Genomic DNA, 23,173 nt, shown 5'->3' with positions numbered 1-23,173 from the left:
ATGACTGCCTCTATCCTTCATTGTTTATGAAGCTTCGCTCCAAGGAAATAAATGTCAAGGAACCATTAAAACAATAGTTCCAATACGGAGAGTAAAACTGTTATTCAGACAAGCAATGGAAAGACAGGTAGACTCTTCACCTTGTCGAAAAGAAGAACATTGCTGAAAACGATGGGAAACCGTTCCTCTCTCACCTATGTCCTCTTGATTCCTTTTCCATCATTTCGAATTTTCAAATTACAAAAAATGCTTCTGTATGATGTTTAGAGATGAATTTTATTTGAGCGTCCAGTGTTCCCGCGGAACATACTGGAGGGTTTGAATATGAAACTTATTTTTTGCTGAAAAGATGACACTGTTTAAATTTGATAAAATATTTAAAATAGTTTGGCATTAGAATAGTAACTATTTTTGTTATGTCTAAGTGTTTGTCACATTTATGTTCAACGAAGTGTTCTCAGCTGCAGACTCGTTGAATATGAGTTGCTGCATGAAGAATTCATTAAATGTCACTTTGCTGGGCATCAGAAAGTTCACTCCGACGTTAGATGAAAAAGAGAGGATATCTACACAACACCAAAGATGGCTATGAAATCGGAAATTACCTCTTACGGCATCATATAGAAATAGTGTAACGTTTCAGTACAAAGCTAATCGTAAAAGATAATGGGAACCTTTTGTTCTGATATACAGAATATATTTAAGGAATTAACACTGACAACTCTCGAGCTGTCGTTTGTTTCTGTACGAATGGAAGTTAACGTGCAATCGCTAGGAACCTTACGACTTGTCTGTAATTGGATCTGGGCAGATGCGGACTATCGAGTCAGAAGTCTGTAGACAACCATTGGCCCCATTCCAAGTATTGTAGCGACGTTACTAACTGCGAATATGGCCTCCTTAAGCACTATCGTAGAGTTCTTACTTCTCGTGGAAGAGCCCGAAATTTTTCACAAATAAGAAAGTAAATAGGAAACTGGTGTCTAACGTCGACGGCGTGGTCATTGGAGACTGAAAACATTCTCTCATTGTGGAAGGAAACTCGTCATTTCCGTTTCAAAGGGACCATCCCAGTATTTACACTATCTGGTGAAAAGTATCAGGACAACTATTAGAGGACATTAAAGTGGAATGTGTGCATTCTTCGCCATTATGATTGCTTGAACTCTGATGTGTGGTGTGGACACATTCAGTGAGGTGTCTGAATGTATGTAGAGGAAAGGTGGCCCGTTCTTCCTCACGATCCAGAACCAGAGAAGACAGTGATGTAAGACGCTGTGGTCTGGTAGGAAGTTGATATTCAACCTCATCCCAAAGGAGTTCTATTGCGCTGAGGTCGGGACTCTGAGCAGGATAGGCCTGTCCATTTGCGGAACGTTACTGTCCACGAGTCATTGGCAGACAGATGACAGTATACATTGTCCTGTGATACAGTCATCGTCTTAAATACGGTCCTCTACTGTATGCAGTACACAGTGATGTAATACGTGTTCATGACCTTCCGAATTTAGCATTTTCTTAAGCGTAATAGCGGTACCACAGCACGAAAAACGTCCCAATACTTTAACAACGACTCATCTATACTTCATTGATGACACTATACAAGATAGCAGGTAACGTCCTCCAGGAAATAAGCAATCCCTAACCATACCTTCGGATTATCACACACTACAGCGTGATTCGTCATTCCAAATCACCCATTTACAGTCAGCCACTGCCCAGTGGTGTCGTTCTTTAGACCATTTCAAGCATCGCTTAGCACTGACTGCAGAAATGCGTGGCTTACGAGGAGCTGCTCCACCATTGTACCCCATTGTATTTTAATCCCTACGCACAGTCATTGTGTTAGCTGGATTGCTGGTAACCCTTTGGCATTGTCAAAATTGGGGTTCATTAAAAAAAAAGAAATGGCTCTGAGCACTATGCGAATTAACTTCTGAGATCATCAGTCGCCCAGAACTTAGAACTAATTAAACATAACTAACCTAAGGACATCACACACATCCATGCCCGAGGCAGGATTCGAACCTGCGACCGTAGCGGTCGCTCGGCTCCAGGCTGTAGCACCTAGAACGGCACGGCCACTCCGGCCGGCTCAATTTTTACAGCTCCCATCCGATTGTTGCTAGAGGAACACACTGCACAAGGTGCTGATTACGTCCTGACGCAACTTGTGTGGCACTGATTTCTGGAAATCACAACAGTGCTCTTCAACGATTCCGACGGAGCTTTTTCCAGCATATTTCTTTACTGATCATTCCTCACGGTAAGTGGTTACTGCCATTGTATTGTCTATTGCCGTTCTCGATACTCCAATTTACGGATGGTCTTCGACGTACTTGCCCCGAATAATCGAACACGAATGTGACCTCTCGCTTAAGGTCAGAGATCATGGGCGTTGGCTGCAGGTCGCATCCAGGGCTCGCTCTCCGGGGGTGCGCGATCGATAACAGGGACGCGTTCGTAGTGGGCGTCCCACGTCACCACTGTGCCTGCCGAAGACATTGCCGCAGCTGCCACAGGTACCGCGGAACGGTTTTTATTTATATGTGTCATGTTACTTTTAAACTTTTTATTCTCGCCTTACACAATTGTGTATTATTTACTTTGCCAGGTTAGGAGCTTCCCATTATTACTCTTTACATGTTTCATCGCTTCCCTTATTACTTTTTACACGTTTTATGTCGATTTTAAGTGAGGGTGTAATTCCACACATTGTATGTTGGTTCGCGTTTTATTATCAGACTCCCATTTTACCATACGAAGTAATAATAGGTTTGTTTGTAAATACACTACTGGCCATTAAAATTGCTACACCAAGAACAAATGCAGATGATAAACGGTTATTCATTGGACAAATATATTATACTAGAACTGACATGTTATTATATTTTCACCCTATTTGGGTGCATGGATCCTGAGAAATCAGTACCCAGAACAACCACCTCTGGCCGTAATAACGGCCTTGATACGTCTGGGCATTGAGTCAAACAGAGATTGGATGGCGTGTACAGGTACAGCTGCCCATGCAGCTTCAACACGATACCACAGTCCATCAAGAGTAGTGACTGGCGTATTGTGATGAGCCAGTTGCTCGGCCACCATTGACCAGACGTTTTCAATTGGTGACAGATCTGGAGAATGTGCTGGCCAGGGCAGCAGTCGAACATTTTCTGTATCCAGAAAGGCCCGTACAGGACCTGCAACATGCGGTCGTGCTTTATCCTGCTGAAATGTATGGTTTCGCAGGGATCGAATGAAGGGTAGAGCCACGGGTCGTAACACATCTGAAATGTAGCATCCACTGTTCAAAGTGTCGTCAATACGAACAAGAGGTGACCGAGACGTGTAACCAATGGCACCCCATACCGTCACCCCGGGTGGTAAGCCAGTATGGCAATGACGAATACACGCTTCCAAAAAGCGTTCACCGCTATGTCGCCAAACACGGAAGCTGTAAACAGTACCTGAATTCATCCGAAAAAATGACGTTTTGCCATTCGTGCACCCAGGTTCGTCGTTGATTACACCGTCGCAGGCGCTCCTGTCTGGTGCAGCGTCAAGGGTAACCGCAGCCGTGATCTCCGAGCTGCTAGTCCATGCTGCTGCAAACGTCGTCGAACTGTTGGTGCAGATGGCTGTTGTCTTGCAAACGTCCCCCCCTGTTGACCCAGGGATCGAGACGTGGCTGCAAGATCCGTTACAGCCATGCGGGTAAGATGCTTGTCATCTCGACTGCTAGTGATACGAGGCCGTTGAGATCCAGCACGGCGTTCCATATTACCCTCCTGAACCCACCGATTCCATATTCTGCTAACAGTCACTGGACCTCGACCAACGCGAGCAGCAATGTTGCGATACGATGAACCGCAATCGCGATAGGCTACAATGCGACCTTTATCAAAGTCGGAAACGCTTACACGAGGCACCACAACGTTTCACCAGACAACGCCGGTTAACTGCTGTTTGTATATGAGAAATCGGTTGGAAACTTTCCTCATGTCAGCACGTTGTAGGTGTCGCTACAGGCGCCAACCTTGTGTGAATGCTCTGAAAAGCTAATCATTTGCATATCGCAGCATCTTCTTCCTGTCGGTTAAATTCGCGTCTGTAGCACGTCATCTTCGTGGTGTAACAATTTTAATGGCCAGTAGTGTAACTCATCTGCTACCAGTCACGATTTTATTTATTTTATTTTTCGCACGACGCGTTTCGGGAATTGATTCCCATTTTCAAGAGCGTTTTTTGTGTTTGTTATGTCATTCCTATGTGACGTTATCGATGTATGAGATTGTGCTCCATTTTGTTGACGTTACTGCAATATATAAGAAAACACGCGATTTTTAGTTGTTTATCGATCTTTTTGTGAAGTTAGGGGCGAAATTTAGAATAATTTGTACTTAATGTTTCGTTATGGTCATTTGTGCAGAGTCTCACACACACTAAACATCACACACAACTTGTACACTTTTAAACATCGAAAACATTTTTCATAAACAAAACAGTGACACTGATGTTCTTACGAGTAGTCAACAGAGAATACATTATAGGTCTTCCACAGAGTATGATACGTTTTTGTACAGAGATTATTAATCTTAACAATTTGGATCATAATTTACTTATGTCTGTTTTACAATTGTGCCTATTTCTATGTGTTACTATTTTTATTTAAGTATTCTATATAGACGTAAGTAAATTGACCGTTCCATGATATCGTTGCTGCCATTGATCGGAAACCCGTGACTGCCATGCGAATGTGGAATTGAAGAGTTGAAGATGGCCATACTCATCGCCCTACTACAGGATCCCAACGGTCCTACGCAACTTGCGTCCGAGAAGACAAAGATATTCTTCTCTCGGTCATACAGGATCTTACATCCACATCACGTCCTCTGAGGCAACAAACGGGCTCTTTGCAGCAAAACGCATACAATCAACATGGCGACCAATGGCGCATGCCGCCACTGGTCCACTCAAGGACTATTCTGAATACAGGAGTGGCATCACGTGTTTCTTCAACGATTCCTGGTTGTAGGCACACCATGTTTGCAGCCTCCGAAGAGAAATGAATACTACCATATTGCATTTGTGATTGTCATGCTGTCCTATCACCTGGCCTGGTCGTATGCAGTGCGGATGTACAGTGCAATCATCTCTGGTTTGCAAAGGCACTAATTTCAACTGCATGCACTACATTTTGGACGTAGTAAGACTGGTGGCAGTGCCCTCTCTTCTAGATCTCAGTGTCATCTTTCAACAATGTAATGTAAGGCCAGATGCCGCCGTTGTTGATACTGAGGGTATTCGATTGTTGCCGAGGACAGTACGTTCTCCACATCTGGCCTCAACCGAAGAGACCTCGTCCTGGATTGCCGAGAAACTGCACACTATTACTCGCCAGTTGCTATGACCGATGAACTAGAGCATAGAGTTCAGGCAGTGTGGAATGACGTACCGATATCTTCATCAAAGCTCGATTCAGAATACAGTCTTCGTTACTGCCAGACGTCGCTGCTATGTGTACAAAATTTCGCACCCTGTGTACCCCAAAAACACTTAGAGATATAGTCTTGTATTCTTCCCACTATACTATTATGCACATTAAGTAAAATTCCATCATTTGTTAACCTTCCTGGTGTTACATTTTTTGTGGCCCAGACTTTGTATTCTACCTCTCTGTGGTGCAAAATGGGAGTTAGTGTTTGCAGTGGTGCACAGTTCAGTTTCGAATAAATTATTAAAGTACCAGGGGAAATTTTCGCGTTTTCGTAGTTGTAGATAATGACAGTATTTGGAATAAGTGTAGTAGTTGGGATAACGGTAGTTGTGGGAATAAAGACAAAACATCTTTAAAAATGAATTAAAGATATGAAATAATGACCATGAATTTTTGATACATCCTTATATATTCATTTCCGTGCTAATAATCTTGAATAAAATTCAGTTACAGTAAGCGCGTTAGGCCGTAATAGCAATGGGTACATCACAATTCAAGGCGATACTAACAAATACGTTTGTCGCTTCGGCAAGTGTATTCTTTTATAAAAGTGAACTTGTACGACGGGCAGAGATAATCGACTACTGCAGTGGTCACAGATATCATCTATGACAATGCTGTACGCAAATTATCCAGTTAATAAGTACTTAAAAGCAAATAAAATGGTATTTGTAATAAGACAATATGAAAAGGGAATCGTTTATTCGCGATCAGTAAGTTAGCTTCGTAAAATATAGATAAGGAGCTGGCATCCATGACGCCTTTTCGCCTATGATTCTTAAAAGTCTCTTTTATGTTAACATTTTCCAAAGAAATCAAGCTTTAGCGCAAAATCGGTATTCAGTGTCAAAAGCCGGTTCTAATGATATCCCATTCATCCCTGAACGACTAGTATGTGTTGAGAAAAAGGGATATTGAATTGAGAAATAATGTATTAGATGACAGTGTGTACGTAATTTTTTAACTACAGGAGAATCTAAAAGCATCAAAATGTGTTAATAACTAAGATATGCAGTTACTTTGCAGTTTGTGTCACTTTTGTCTTTAGAATATTGCTGATAAGGTAGGGAGGAGATGAGTTGCAATCAGCAGGGAATGCGCTAGTGACAACGTTTAAATCCTAAACCTCTCCCCTCCTCTCGCGGAATGAGGACGGAATCTAATGTGATACATATCCTGGAAGTATTAGTTAAACTCAGAACTATCCTTTGTTCTTTTCGAAATGAGATGTTCAACATCGGATTCCACTGTAGTTGCATCGTTTATGTTTGATTGGCTACGATCCTGCCTATGTCGAATTCCGGCGTCTGTTGGTAGACGTTTATCGTTCTTACTCAAGGTGTAACACTATCTTTTCACAACCAAATGCCATTTCTGAATGAGAAATCCGCTGCGTAATCTATCCTTATATACAGAATGTAGATGACGTGCTAATAATTTATACATTCAAGCATCTAACTCAATTCAATGCTAACATTGTACGGTATTTTATATGTGCATAGTCAAGGAATGCATGAAAATTTGTACCGAGGCCTGGATTCGAATCTGCCACTAAGCAACTGGCACAGTGACTTTGCGCAACTGCAAGGACTACGTCAACACTCCTCCCTCCTCAGCCCAAGTTCCCATTCGAGCGTCAGCCTGCTTGGTCTTCCCCCTAAACTCGAACAGCATTGCAGAGGCTCTCCAAGTGTACTGGAATAGGCGCTTCAGTCTGCATATATGTATGATATATACTTGAGATTTGAAACGTTTCATTTGATTAAAGCACCAAAGCCTGGATTTTAGGCAGGAGGATCCCTTGTTTCGTTCGATGCTGAGCTGCTACTGCAATATAGTTGGAGAGGCTCTGCAACACTGTTCGAGTCTACGTGGAAACCAAGTAGGCTGGAATTTGGTTTGAGGAAGGAGACATGTTAGGGTAGCCCGTGCACTTGTGCAAAGCCACTGTGCCAGATGGGCCTAGTCGTTGGCACATCTGCCCTGTGAGCAGGAGACCCACATTCGAATCCCTGCCTTCGTACAAATTTTCATTTGCCAATTCGTATATACGAGGGTCAGTCAAAAAGTAATGCCTCCTATTTTTTTTTCTACGTTTAACTGTCAGGAAATTTAAATGCAATTACATAGGTTGAAAACCACAACATTGAGGATCATTTTGTCATTTTTCAATGTAATCTCCGCCCATCTCTACAGTTTTGGTCCATCTTTGAACAAGGGCATGTATCCCAGCACGGTAAAAATCACAGCTCTGCTTCCTAAGCCATTGACGCACAGATGTTTTGACGGCCTCCTCATCTTCAAAATGAATCCCACGATGAGCTTCTTTTAGTGGCCCGAACAGATGGAAGTCTGATGGTGCCAGGTCAGGGCTGTATGGGGGATGAGGCAAAACTTCCCATACAATTTTGACAATCTCGTCAGAGGTGTGACGACTGGTGTGTGGTCTTGCATTGTCATGCAAAAGAAGAACATCTGCCATTGATTTTGTTGGGCGAACTCGCTGAAGACGTGCTTTAAGTTTTTTGAGGGTTGTGACGTATTGAACAGAATTTATTGTGCATCCCTGCTCCAAAAAATCAACCAGAATCACACCCTCTGTATCCCAGAAAACTGTTGCCATAACTTTCCCTGCCGATCGCACAGTTTTGAATTTTTTCTTCCTCGGCGAGCTTGTGTGACGCCACTCCATTGACTGCCTCTTTGATTCGGGTTTAAAAAAATGCACCCATGTTTCGTCCCCGGTCACAATTTTTTTCAGAAACTCATCTCCCTCCAAACGGAAGCGCTGCAAGTGTTGGGAGGCTATTGTTTTCCTTGCCTCTTTATTCTGATCGGTTAACATTCTTGGAACCCACCGTGCACAAACTTTTGAGTACCCCAATTGTTTAATAATCGTGATCACACTGCCTTTACTAAGAGAAATACTGCGACACACTTCATCTGCAGTCACCCGACGGTCACCACGAATGATGTCATCAACTTGCTGAACGTTGTGTGGAGTCACTGCACTCACCGGCCTGCCGCTCCGCTTTTCTTCAGTCAACGGTGTTTGCCCTTCAGCTTCCTTACAACGACGAACCCATCGTCTAACAGTGCTGACATCCACTGTCACAACACCATACATCTTCTTCAGTCTTTCATGAATGCGTATGGGCGTTTCACCTTCTGCATTCAAGAATTCAATCACACAACGCTGTCTCAAACGAACATCGATGTCGGCCATCTTACAAACTTCTGCTGTGCTGCCACCTGTTGACACAGAAAGTTACTACTGCAGTGGATTGCAGAAGAAGGTTTGAGGAATGGCGCCAAATTCAAATTTTTCACTTAACTTAATTTTTTTAAGTAGAAAAAAATGGGAGGCATTACTTTTTGACCGACCCTCGTATATAAAATTATCGTTAATTTCCCATTTAGGAGAGCGTTAAAACACAATCAATTTTCATGGCACTTTTGTTGTCTCTTTATTTTCTCTTCCCAAAAACCTATCATATATTCACTATGTTTCTTCTTCCTCTCTTCTGTCCACTTCTTTCCTGGTTTCTTCTCTTTTGGTGTTTCCTCGAATTTTTGTTTCCTGATTTTGACTCTGTATCTTTCTCTGTTTGTTATTTCATCTGTCGAGATATTTAGTTTCTCGAGGTCTTCCATGGAGGAGGAGGAGATTACTGTTTAACGTCCCGTCGACAACGACGTCATTACAGACGGAGCACAAGCTCGGATTAGGGATGGATGGGGTAGGAAATCGGCCGTGTCCTTTCAAAGGAACCATCCCGGCATTTGCCTGAAGTGATCTAGGGAAATCACGGAAAACCTAAATCAGGATGGCCGGACGCGGGATTGAACCGTCGTCCTCCCGAATGCGAGTCCAGTGTGCTAAGGTCTTCCATGGTTTTCATCGTATTACTCATCACTATGTTAAAAATCATCTCGATCAGCATATTTTCGTTTATCCTGTAAATGTGCGCATAGAATTTAGCCCTTCTTTTTCTGATGTTTGTAATTCTCTCTGCCTGTTTGTACAGTTCTGTTTATCCAGATGCCCTGTCTCTGAACTGGCCCACAGATCTTTCTCAGAATTTTCCTCTCTTGCTTTCCATTTCCTTAATTTTCGTTCTTCCCCTGATTGCTGTCGTTTCTGAGGCATGCAAGGCTTCGGGTAAGACTACTGTTTTGTAATGTCTTAATTTGACATTAACGGAAATACTTCTTTAGTTGTAAGCGTTCCATGTAAGTCTGTAAGCTTCTTGTAGCTTTACAAGTCATTCTTTATTGGCTGTCGAATTTAGTCCTGCTTTTTGTATAATCTCTCCGATGTATTTGAAACTTTCTACTTGTGCTATCTTTCCATACGTTGTTACCAGTGGGTTTCTGTCTGTGGATTTTGTGTCCGTGTACTGGATATACATGGACAAAAAATCCACAGGTCAAGGGGACTCACACTAATGAAGCACCCCATGGGAACATCATTCTACTACGTCCATGTCGTTGTTCCTGGGTAAAGCTAAAAGTAGGATAGAGTACATTTCGCAAGAAAATAGCTTAATTTGGCGTAACAAAAGAATTCGTGCTCATTTTTTTATCGATTTGATGCGTCTTTCTTGGATAATTCCAAATAAATCAGAGTTCTTCCCAAATTTTACTTTTTTCTCGATTTGAGCACCACGTGTTTAAAAAATGATTCTGACAAAATTTGATTACTTTTTTTCGGAGAATCCGATCTGCAATAAAAAAAATGGTGTTTCCATTAAAGATTTAAAAGTTGTCTCCCGCCCCACCCAAGGAGGCGGGGGCTGGCGGTCACGTGTAGTATTATTTGATGTCCTCCCTTTGACCTTACGAACTTGTTGAACCCACTATTTTCACCCGATGTATACTTTTCTAGATAATCTCATCCGAAACTTCAGATGGACCCTCTACATATATACCGGATGATCAAAAAGTCAGTATAAGTTTGAAAACTGAGTAAATCACGGAATAATGTAGGTAGAGAGGTACAAATTGACACACATGTTTGGAATGACATGGGGTTTTATTAGAACCAAAAAAAAATACAAAATTTCAAAACATGTCCGGCAGAGGGCGCTTCATCTGATCAGAATAGCAATAATTAGCATAACAAAGTAAGACAAAGCAAAGATGATGTTCTTTACAGGAAATGCTCAATATGTCCACCATCATTCCTCAACAATAGCTGTAGTCGAGGAATAATGTTGTGAACAGCACTGTAAAGCATGTCCGGAGTTATGGTGAGGCATTGGCATCGGATGTTGTCTCTCAGCATCCCTAGAGATGTCGGTCGATCACGATACACTTGCGACTTCAGGTAACCCCAAAGCCAATAACTGCACGTAGTGAGGTCTGTAGATCTGGGAGGTCAAGCACTACGAAAGTGGCAGCTAAGCACAACACGATCATCACCAAACGACGCGCACAAGAGATCTTTCACGCGTCTAGCAATAATTTCTTTTGTTCTGATAAAATCCCATGTCATTCCAAGCATGTGTGTCAATTTCTTCCACTCTATCTACATTATTCCGTGGTTTATTAAGTTTATAAATTTATGCTGTCTTTCTGATCACCCGGTATATATATATATATATATATATATATATATATATATATATATATATATATATATATATATATATAGGGTCTTACAAAAAGGTACGGCCAACCTTCAGGAAACATTCCTCACACACAAAGAAAGGAAATATGTTATGTGGACGCTTACTTTCTATGTTAGAGCTCATTTTATTACTTCTCACATTAATCATGGAATGGAAACACACAGCAACAGAACGTACCAGCATGACTTCAAACACTTTGTTACAGGAAATGTTCAAAATGTCCTCCGTTGGCGAGGATACATACATCCACCCTCCGTCGTATGGAATCCCTGATGCGCTGATGCAGCCCTGGAGAATGGCGTATTGTATCACAGCCGTCCACAATGCGAGCACGAAGAGTCTCTACATATGGTACCGGGGTTGCGTAGACAAGAGCTTTCAAATGCCCCCATAAATGAAAGTCAAGAGGGTTGAAGTCAGGAGAGCGTGGAGGCCATGGAATTGGTCCGCCTCTACCAATCCATCGGCCACCAGATCTGTTGTTGAGAAGCGTAGGAACACGCGTGTTGATGGCCGCGGTCAGCAGTCTTCAGGCTGCTGCCTCGGAGTGTAGCGGCAGTGGGGAGTCTGGTGCGTCGCATGGTGCACCCCAGGTGTTAGATGCTTCACCCACTGTCCCTGCTGTCGAGACATCTTCGCGGGTACCGGGCGCGGTTGGGCCACCCTCTCCCCAAGGGGAGTGGCGGGTTCAGCGGCGTTCGCGGCGCACGAGGCGGAGGGTCAATGTGGAGGCTGGCCGTGTGGCATCGCCCGCTCTGTCTGTGAGTGGACATGTGGCTGCTCCTTCAGCAAGGTCCGAGCAGGCACACGGGGGGAGGGGTTTATTAGTTATTGGGAGCTCCAACGTTAGGCGGGTGATGGAGCCCCTTAGGGAAATAGCGGAAAGGTCGGGGAAGAAGGCCAGTGTTCACTCTGTCTGCTTGCCGGGGGGTCTCATCCGAGATGTGGAGGAGGCCCTACCGGCGGCGATAGAGAGCACTGGGTGCACCCGACTGCAAATTGTTGCTCATGTCGGCACCAATGACTCTTGCCGTCTGGGTTCAGAGGTCATCCTCAGTTCGTACAGGCGGTTGGCGGAGTTGGTGAAGGTGGAAAGCCTCGCTCGCGGGGTGGAATCAGAGCTAACTATTTGTAGTATCGTTCCGAGAACCGATCGCGGTCCTCTGGTTTGGAGCCGAGTGGAAGGCTTAAACCAGAGGCTCAGACGATTCTGCGGAGAGCTGGGGTGCAAATTTCTCGACCTCCGCTATCGGGTGGAGAAATGTAGGGTCCCCCTGAATAGGTCAGGCGTGCACTACACGCCGGAAGCGGCTACGAGGGTAGCGGAGTACGTGTGGAGTGCACATGGGGTTTTTTTAGGTTAGAGAATTCCCTCCCTAGGCCCGACAAGACGCCTCCTGAGACGCGGCAAGGCAGGAGTAGGCAAAATGCAACAAGGAATCACAATATTAATGTGCTAATAGTAAACTGCAGAAGCGTCTATAGAAAGGTCCCAGAACTGCTCTCATTAATAAACGGTCACAACGCCCATATAGTACTAGGAACAGAAAGTTGGCTGAAACCAGACGTAAACAGTAATGAAATCCTAAACTCAGATTGGAATGTATACCGCACAGATAGGCTGGACAGTGAAGGGGGAGGCGTGTTTATAGCGATAAGAAGTGCAATAGTATCGAAGGAAATTGACGGAGATTCGAATTGTGAAATGATTTGGGTGAAGGTCACGGTTAAAGCAGGCTCAGACATGGTAATTGGATGTCTCTATAGGCCCCCGGGCTCAGCAGCTGTTGTGGCTCAGCACCTGAAGAATAATTTGGAAAATATTTCGAGTAGATTTCCCCACCATGTTATAGTTCTGGGTGGAGATTTTAATTTGCCGGATATAGACTGGGAGACTCAAACGTTCATAACGGGTGGCAGGGACAAAGAATCCAGTGAAATATTTTTAAGTGCTTTATCTGAAAACTACCTTGAGCAGTTAAACAGAAAACCGACTCGTGGCGATAATATATTAGACCTTCTGGTGACAAACAGACCCGAACTATTTGAATCAGTTAATGCAGAACAGGGAATCAGCGATCATAAAGCGGTTACTGCGTCGATGATTTCAGCCGTAAATAGAAATATTAAAAAAGGTAGGAAGATTTTTCTGTTTAGCAAAAGTGACAAAAAGCAGATTACAGAGTACCTGACGGCTCAACACAAAAGTTTTGTCTCAAGTGCAGATAGTGTTGAGGATCAGTGGACAAAGTTCAAAACCATGGTACAATATGCGTTAGATGAGTATGTGCCAAGCAAGATCGTAAGAGATGGAAAAGAGCCACCGTGGTACAACAACCGAGTTAGAAAACTGCTGCGGAAGCAAAGGGAACTTCACAGCAAACATAAACATAGCCAAAGCCTTGCAGACAAACAAAAATTACGCGAAGCGAAATGTAGTGTGAGGAGGGCTATGCGAGAGGCTTTCAATGAATTCGAAAGTAACGTTCTATGTACTGACTTGGCAGAAAATCCTAAGAAATTTTGGTCCTATGTCAAAGCGGTAGGTGGATCAAAACAAAATGTCCAGACACTCTGTGACCAAAATGGTACTGAAACAGAGGATGACAGACTAAAGGCCGAATTACTAAATGTCTTCTTCCAAAGCTGTTTCACAGAGGAAGACTGCACTGTGCTTCCTTCTCTAGATTGTCGCACAGTTGACAAAATGGTAGATATCGAAGTAGACGACAGAGGGATAGAGAAACAATTAAAATCGCTCAAAAGAGGAAAGGCCGCTGGTCCTGATGGGATACCAGTTCGATTTTACACAGAGTACGCGAAGGAACTTGCCCCCCTTCTTGCAGCGGTGTACCGTAGGTCTCTAGAAGAGCGAAGCGTTCCAAAGGATTGGAAAAGGGCACAGGTCATCCCCGTTCTCAAGAAGGGACGTCGAACAGATGTGCAGAACTATAGACCTATATCTCTAACGTCGATCAGTTGTAGAATTTTGGAACACGTATTACGTTCGAGTATAATGTCTTTTCTGGAGACTAGAAATCTACTCTGTAGGAATCAGCATGGGTTTCGAAAAAGACGATCGTGTGAAACCCAGCTCGCGCTATTCGTCCACGAGACTCAGAGGGCCTTAGACACGGGTTCACAGGTAGATGCCGTGTTTCTTGACTTCCGCAAGGCGTTTGACACAGTTCCCCATAGTCGTTTAATGAACAAAGTAAGAGCATACGGACTATCAGATCAATTGTGTGATTGGATTGAGGAGTTCCTAGATAACAGAACGCAGCACGTCATTCTCAATGGAGAGAAGTCTTCCGAAGTAAGAGTGATTTCAGGTGTGCCGCAGGGGAGTGTCATAGGACCGTTGCTATTCACAATATACATAAATGACCTGGTGGATGACATCGGAAGTTCACTGAGGCTTTTTTCAGATGATGCTGTGGTGTATCGAGAGGTTGCAACAATGGAAAATTGTACTGAAATGCAGGAGGATCTGCAGCGAATTGACGCATGGTGCACGGAATGGCAATTGAATCTCAATGTAGCGAAGTGTAATGTGATGCGAATACATAGAAAGATAGGTCCCTTATCATTTAGCTACAAAATAGCAGGTCAGCAACTGGAAGCAGTTAATTCCATAAATTATCTGGGAGTACGCATTAGGAGTGATTTAAAATGGAATGATCATATAAAGTTGATCGTCGGTAAAGCAGATGCCAGACTGAGATTCATTGGAAGAATCCTAAGGAAATGCAATCCGACAACAAAGGAAGTAGGTTACAGTACGCTTGTTCGCCCAATGCTTGAATACTGCTCAGCAGTGTGGGATCCGCACCAGGTGGGGTTGATAGAAGAGATAGAGAAGATCCAACGGAGAGCAGCGCGCTTCGTTACAGGATCATTTAGTAATTGCGAAAGCGTTACGGAGATGATAGATAAACTCCAGTGGAAGACTCTGCAGGAGAGACGCTCAGTAGCTCGGTACGGGCTTTTGTTGAAGTTTCGAGAACATACCTTCACCGAAGAGTCAAGCAGTATATTGCTCCCTCCTACGTATATCTCGCGAAGAGACCATGAGGATAAAATCAGAGAGCCCACACAGAAGCATACCGACAATCCTTCTTTCCACGTACAATACGAGACTGGAATAGAAGGGAGAACCGATAGAGGTACTCAGGGTACCCTCCGCCACACACCGTCAGGTGGCTTGCGGAGTACAGATGTAGATGTAGATGTAGATGAACACTTCGACTGAAATGTGCAGGAGCTCCATCGTGCATCAACCACATGTTGTGTCGTACTTGTAAAGGCACATGTTCTAGCAGCACAGGTAGAGTATCTCGTATGAAATCATGATAACGTGCTCCACTGAGCGTAGGTGGAAGAACATGGTGCCCAATCAAGACATCACCAACAATGCCCACCCAAACGTTCACAGAAAATCTGTGTTGTTAACGTGATTGCACAATTGCGTGCGGATTCTCGTCAGCCCACACATGTTGATTGTGAAAATTTACAATTTGATCACGTTGGAATGAAACCTCGTCCGTAAAGAGAACATTTGCACTGAAATGAGGATTGACACGTTGTTGGATGAACCATTCGCAGAGGTGTACCCGTGGAGGCCAATAACCTGCTGATAGTGCCTGGACACGCTGTACATGGTACGGAAACAACTGGTTCTCCCGTAGCACTCTCCATACAGTGACGTGGTCAATGTTACCTTGTACAGCAGAACTTTTCTGACGCTGACATTAGGGTTATCGTCAACTGCACGAAGAATTACCTCGTCCATTGCAGGTGTCCTCGTCGTTTCAGGACTTCCCCAGTCGCGAGTCATAGGCTGGAATGTTCAGTGCTCCCTAAGAAGCCGATCAATTGCTTCGAGCGTCTTCCTGTCTGGACACCTTCGTACTGGAAATGTGTCTCGATATAAACGTACCGCGCCACGGCTATTGCCCCGTGCTAATCCATACATCAAATGGGCATCTGCCAAATCCGCATTTGTAAACATTGCACTGACTGCAAAACCACGTTCGTGATGAACACTAACCTGTTAATACTACGTACTGATGTGCTGTAGAGGAATGAGTCGCATGTCAACACAAGCACCGAGGTCAACATTACCTTCCCTCAATTGGGCCAACTGGCGGTGAATCGAGGAAGTACAGTACATACTGACGAAACTAAAATGAGCTCTAACGTGGAAATTAAGCGTTTCCGGACACATGTCCACATAACATCTTTTCTTTATTTGTGTGTGATTTATGTTTCCTGAACGTTTGGCCGTACCTTTTTGTAACACCCTGTATATACATAAAGTTTTGTTTATTGCATTCCATTGTCGTGGTGTTGCTATGTTAACGGCCATAAGTGCTTGTATGACATACTCAAGGCTCACTTCACCACTCACAGTGACACCGTCTTTGCTACTAACCAGATCTGTATCTCATCGTCCCGAGGCGTGGTGCAGCGGCAGGGCAGTATGAGATGGTCGGCAGGACAGCCGGCTTCTGCCGCCGCAGCGACGACAGCCGTGCAGAGGACAGCAGCCGAGAGCAGCCATGCTGCAGGCGGCGCACGGCAGCGCGCCCTCTCCATCACGTCATAGCCACCCAACTGAGCGGCCGTCGTACCTAGGTCCAGCTGCTGTCGCTAGCCGGGGTCCTCGTCATTAAGGCACGCCAACCTGAAAAACATACAGTCGGCTATTGCTACTCTGAATTTGACACTGAAGACCTAATACACGCACGGAAAAAATAGCGACTCCGAGAAGGAGTTCTGCGACGGCAACGAAAGCTGGTAGGCATGTCTGTACATCCGAAAGATGATGTCTATTCAAATTTCGCACCAGCCCATAAGGGTGGCGCTGGTAACGCGACTCCGAGGAAGCAAATCAGGTTTGCTTTAAGGGCAAACAGAAACGGTCGTGAGCATCGGTTACCTTTCAGATTGTACACTACTGGCTATTAAAATTGCTGCACCACGAAGATGACGTGCTAAAGACGCGAAATTTAAGCGAGAGGAACAAGATGCTGTGATATGCTAATGATTAGCTTTTCAGACCAGTCACACAAGATTGCCTCCACAACGCGCTGACATCAGGAAAGTTTCCAACCGATTTCTCATACACAAACAGCAATTGACCAGCGTTGCCTGGTGAAACATTGTTGTGATGCCTTGTGTAAGGAGGAGAAATGCGTACCATCACGTTCCCGACTTTGGTAAAGGTCGGATTGTAGCCTATCGCGATTGCGGTGTATCCTATCGAGACACTGCTGCTCGTGTTGTTCCAGATCCAATGACTGATAGCAGAATATGCAATCGATGGGTTCAGGAGGGAATTACGGAACGCCGTGCTGGATCCCAACGGCCTCGTATCACTAGCAGTAGAGGTGACAGGCATCTTACCCGCCTGGCTGTAACGGATCGCATGCTGGTGTGGCCGAGCGGTTCTAGGCGCTACAGTCAGGATGTGTGTGATGTCATTAGGTTAGTTCGGTTTAAGTAGTTCTATGTTCTAGGGGACTGATGACCTCAGAAGTAAAGTCGCATAGTGCTCAGAGTCAATTTTTTTTTTTTTTTTTTTTTTTTTTGTAACGTATCGTGCAGCCACGTCTCGATCCTGAGTCAACAGGTGGGGTCGTTTGCAAGACAATAACCATCTGCACGAAAAGTTCGACGACGTTTGCAGCAGCACGGAGACCATGGCTGCGGTTACCCTTGACGCTGCATGACAGCCAGGAGCGACTGCGATGTTGTACTCAATGACGAACCTGGGCACGAAGGGCAAAACGTCATTTTTCGGATGAATCCAGGTTCTGTTTAAAGCATCATGATGATCGCATCCGTGTTTGGCGACATCGCGGTCAACACACATTGGAAGCGAGAATTCGTCATCGCCATGCTTGCGTATCACCCGACGTGGTGGTATGGGGTGCCATTGGTTACACGTCTCGGCCACATCTTGTTCGCATTGACGGCACTTTGAACAGTGGACGTTACATTTCAGATGTGTTACGACCCGTGGCTCTACCCTTCATTCGATCCCTGCGAAACCCTACATTTCGGCAGGATAATGCACGACCGCATGTTGCGGGTCCTGTACGGGCCTTTCTAGATACAGAAAATGTTCGATTGCTGCCCTGGCCAGTACATTCTCCAGATCTCTCACCAACTGAAAAAGTCTGGTCAATGATGGCCGAGCAACTGGCTCGTCACTATACGCTAGTCACTACTTTTGATGAACTGTGGTACCGTGTTGAAGCTGCATAGGCAGCTGTAACTGTACACGCCAATCAAGCACTGTTTGACTCAATCAAGGCCGTTATTACGGACAGAGGTGGTTGTTCTGGGTACTGATTTCTCACGATCTATGCGCCCAAACTGCGTCAAAATGTAATGACATGTCATTTCTAGTATAATACATTTGTCCAATGAATACCTGTTTATCATCTGTATTTCTTCTTGGTGTAGCAATTTTAATGGCCAGTAGTGTATGTGGTGGACTGACGTTAGTCACGAATGCTTCAAGGGGACGTAGACACCATTATCTTTACCGCACCAAGGTTGCACGGTGTGCTGCAATAGGGCTACAGGGATATGGATGTTCTTTTTGTGACATTGCAGAAAGATGTGGCAAGAATGTATCCTCTGCACATGGTTGGTGGCTGCGGTGGTCACAAGAATATACGGTCGCAAGAAGTCTGGACTCCGGACGACCACCTGGCGCTACAGATGCGGAAGACCATCGAATTCCGCGTATGGCTCTGACACACCGTACTGCATCTACAGTAGCAATTTCAGCAGCAGTTCGCACTACAGTGACAATTCAATTTCAGTTCAATTCAGTTCACAACGAACTGTTGCTAATCGCTTACTTCAAGGACAACATCAATCGAAACGCCCTGGAGCGTGTATTCCGTTGATCCCAAGCCAACGTCATTTGCGACTTCTGTAGTGTCAAGCGAGAGCACATTGGAGGGCAGGTTGGATGTCTGTTTCGTTTTCTGATGAAAGCTGGCTCTGCCTGGAGACCAGTGATAGGTATGTGTGTTGGTTAGAAAGAGGCCAGCAACCATCCTGCCTCCTGCCAGACATACATGATCTACACCTGGAGTTGTGGTCTGGGGTGCCATTTTGTATGACAGCAGGAGCATGTTGTTGTTGTTATGGTCTTCAGTCCTGAGACTGGTTTGATGCAGCTCTCCATGCTGCTCTATCCTGTGCAAGCTTCTTCATCTCCCAGTACCTACTGCAACCTACATCCTTCTGAATCTGCTTAGTGTATTCATCTCTTGGTCTCCCTCTACGATTGTTACCCTCCACGCTGCCCTCCAGTACTAAATTGGTGATCCCTTGATGAATCAGAACATGTCCTACCAACCGATCCCTTCTTCTAGTCTAGGAGCATTCTCATGGTTGTTCCACGTACCATGACTGCAAATTTGTACCACAATCTGATGATTCGGCTTATTGTGCTGCCATACATGAACAGCGTTCCAGGGAATGTTTTCCAATGGTTCAAATGGCTCTGAGTACTATGGGACTTAACTTCTAAGGTCATCAGTCCCCTAGAACTTAGAACTACTTAAACCTAACTAACCTAAGGACATCACACACATCCATGCCCTAGGCAGGATTCGAACCTGCCACCGTAGCGATCGCACGGTTCCAGACTGTAGCGCCTAGAACAGCACGGCCACCGTGGCCGGCGGGATGTTTTTCAATGGGATCATGCTCGCACACATACCGCTGTTGTAACCAGCATGCCCTACACCAGAGGTCTCCAAACTTTTTAGTCCGCCGACCACATTGACTCCTCCACGAAGTCATAAGGGCCAAGATCTACCTAGTGGGATTAAAACACCCTAGCAATCCATGATGAGCGTAATGTAAGGCTAAAGGAAAAATGAAATCGCAAAAATCTAAGGTTGTGGGAATAGTTAGCACTGAAGCGAACTACGATTTTTATTCAATTACATAATTTTGATTGGTAGACGTACCTGACCGAAATTCTGGCGTATTTTATTCTGGCGAATTTCACCGACAAAAAAAGTATGTCACTGCACATTCTTCACGAAGGCGTCCTGCAAAGTTAACGAAATCTCAAAATCATTGTTAGCTACACTATTACCGCAAGACGTAACACAGGTGGAGTATGTCAACGCATTGTTATTTCAAGCGGAGCAACAATAAGTTTAGTTATGTAGCGATTAACAGAGCCAATGTCGCGGTGTATTGGTCGCGATAGGCCTCGAAACTCAATTGTTGGCAGTATAGGTACCACCTCAAATATTTGGTGGCCCGGATATCGGAGATGCGGTTTGCCGGCCCTCGCGGGCCCGTTTCGACCCGCGGGTCATCGTTTGGAGACCCTTGCCCTACACTGTGTCAACATGTTACCTTGGTGTGCTCGATCACCAGATCTGTCTCCAATGCAGAACAAATAGGACATCATCGGACGACAACACCAGCTTCATCCACAAACAGCATTAACTGTTCCTATATTGACTGACTAACTGCCACATGCATGGCCGTCCATCCCACAAACTGACATCCAGCACTTGTACAACGCAATGCATGCACGTTTCCATACTTGCACTTGCACTTTACATCCAGCACTTGCAACCTCTCTGGACTGCCAGCCGTGGTGGCCGAGCGTTTCTATGCGCTACAGTCTGGAACCGCGCGACCGCTACAGCAGCAGGTTCGAATCCTGCCTAGGGCATGGATGTGTGTGATGTCCTTACGTTAGTTAGGTTTAAGTAGTTCTAAGTCTAGAGGACTGATGACCTCCGATGTTAAGTCCCATAGTGCTCAGAGCCATCTGAACCATATCTCTGGACTCACTGGCGCTTGCAGCGCCCCTGTATGGCACGGACAGAGACTTGCAGAAGGCACCGGCCGGGTCAGCTACAGGTCGTGATCGTAGTTAGATTAGAATAGCCGTCAGCTCGCTAGGTTCGCAGCCTCTAGTTCGCTCATGTATTACGCACATAACACCAAAATTGTGCTATCTTGCTTGTTGTATAATCCAGTTAATGTTTGTTAATGAGTCATTTGTATTCAAGAAAGATAGTTGTTTTTAGTTATGTTCCTGGAGTGCAATAGCAGGACAAAGTTAAGTAAAAGTTATTTCCTAAAGTATTCCAGTACTAATTATTACAGAATGTTCCACATTCCTACAACCACCCCACTCGTGCTAGCCTCTATCATCCCTTTGCAAATCCCAGGGGTACCGATCAAAAAACTGCCTACATTTGTGTGAGGTCATGACATGCTGCCATTAACCTTCACATCAGAAACTCTTAGTCTAAGATATACAGGGTGAAACCGAACTCCACCGACAACATTTCAGAGATTACAGAGAGACATTTTCTGAGTTTTCTGGTATAACGAACTCGCAGTCTCTGGTGGCTCATCCTCAGTAATTCCATTTGATTTGATTTCTTACCCCAACTGTGGCTGTGGTACCTAGAGGGTAGACTATGTGACGGGTCAAAAAGTAATAATAAAATTTTAATTCTCATCAGAGAAGTTAAGTCTTCCTATCTCGTTGTATTAACAACCGGATTAGTTCAAAGAAATAAGCAAGAGGAGGAGGCGGAGATTAGTGTTTAACGTCCCGTCGACAACGAGGTCATTAGAGACGGAGCGCAAGCTCGGGTGAGGGAAGGACGGGGAAGGAAATCGGCCGTGCCCTTTCAAAGGAACCATCCCGGCATTTTCCTGAAGCGATTTAGGGAAATCACGGAAAACCTAAATCAGGATGGCCGGAGACGGGATTGAACCGTCGTCCTCCCGAATGCGAGTCCAGTGTGCTAACCACTGCGCCACCTCGCTCGGTCAAATAAGCAAGAGAACTGAAATATAAGTTAGTATGGGGTTTTTCTTATACGTGTTTGCTTAAAAATAATGTACTAATATCGGTGCTGTGATATTCGCCACCACAATGAACGGAGCGAGAGGCCGAAGATGTTACGATTTGCGGTCATCGCCAGCACTAGCAGTCTGTGGAAAGATTATGTCCAACAGGAGTTGGCCACAGAAGCAGCAGCCGACAGCTGTGGAATGTAATGAACTGACTGTTAGAAGTAACGGTAGCGTCGTACCTTTGTTTGCTGAATGGTTCCCACATGGTTTTAGCATGGGGCTAATAGAGAAGTTGGACCTTGAACAAGTCCCTTGAATAACAGATTTCCTATAGGGCAGTGGATCTACGGCAGAGAAGACTAACTGGTGAGCTGTTGTACTGATGTCCACAGTTTAACTGCTCGATTGCTTTTCAGAGGAATAGTTTCTGAATAAGTTTAATTAGGTATCTGGAGGATTTTAGTATGTTGAAGGGTAATGCTGACTGCTAGTGTTGGTTCTATGGTCACTGAATTCTGATTGTTGTTATTAAATCGCGATCAGCAGACGATCCCTATAGGCCATTGCGGGTTTCACACGCTTTAAGAATTGATTAATAGTTTACTAGGAAGCGTAGCAAATCCTGTACCTAGACTGGACACTGATAACCGGCACTTACGTTGCTATACAAACAGTCGTCTTACTGACCAATTCTGTGCACATTAACTAGTGATCCTGTTCTGTACTCCAAGGCGTAATCCGTTGGTTCACACACTCCCAGGGCGAGTGAATGTGATTTTATTGGCTGTATTGGCACATACTGACGTAATAGTGTGATTGGAGATAGGCGGAGAGGTGGATTTTGGGTCTTTATTGAACAAAGGAATTATATTTATTAAATTAATTTGCAAACAAGCACTAGTATTTGTGATAGCAGAATTCTGAAATTGTGGTCGTACAGTGGAAATTGCCAGTTAATTGTTCAGATTTTCACAGTAACAGATAAACAGTACTCATCTGGAACCATTCGAATCAACGCTTGAGAAAGCTACCATTACTTCCAATTTTAAGTGACGAGTTGACAATTAAATTAGGGCACGATAGTGAGTCCGCGCAGAGCCATTATCTAAAGAAGCTAAAACTTGTTTCCACTGTATAAGTAAAGACACAATGTGGTGGTGGCATGTAGACT

General features: G+C 44.6%; 1 protein-coding gene across 1 annotated transcript in view; it reads right to left on the bottom strand.

Moving 5' to 3' along the window:
* The window catches only part of LOC126335483 (protein artichoke), a 326,438-nt gene that overhangs the window by 142,877 nt on the left and 160,388 nt on the right, over positions 1-23,173 (bottom strand). The window contains exon 3 of the mRNA XM_049998802.1: positions 16,565-16,816. Within this exon, the coding sequence (XP_049854759.1) occupies positions 16,565-16,728 (164 nt within the window). The 5' untranslated portion in view covers positions 16,729-16,816. The remainder of the gene's footprint in view (positions 1-16,564; positions 16,817-23,173) is intronic.

This window comes from Schistocerca gregaria, chromosome 2, assembly GCF_023897955.1.
Source record: "Schistocerca gregaria isolate iqSchGreg1 chromosome 2, iqSchGreg1.2, whole genome shotgun sequence".
In the NCBI taxonomy this organism is placed as follows: Eukaryota; Metazoa; Arthropoda; class Insecta; order Orthoptera; family Acrididae; genus Schistocerca; species Schistocerca gregaria.
Note: the sequence above shows the minus strand (reverse complement) of the source record. Positions and strands in the feature narration are given on the sequence as shown.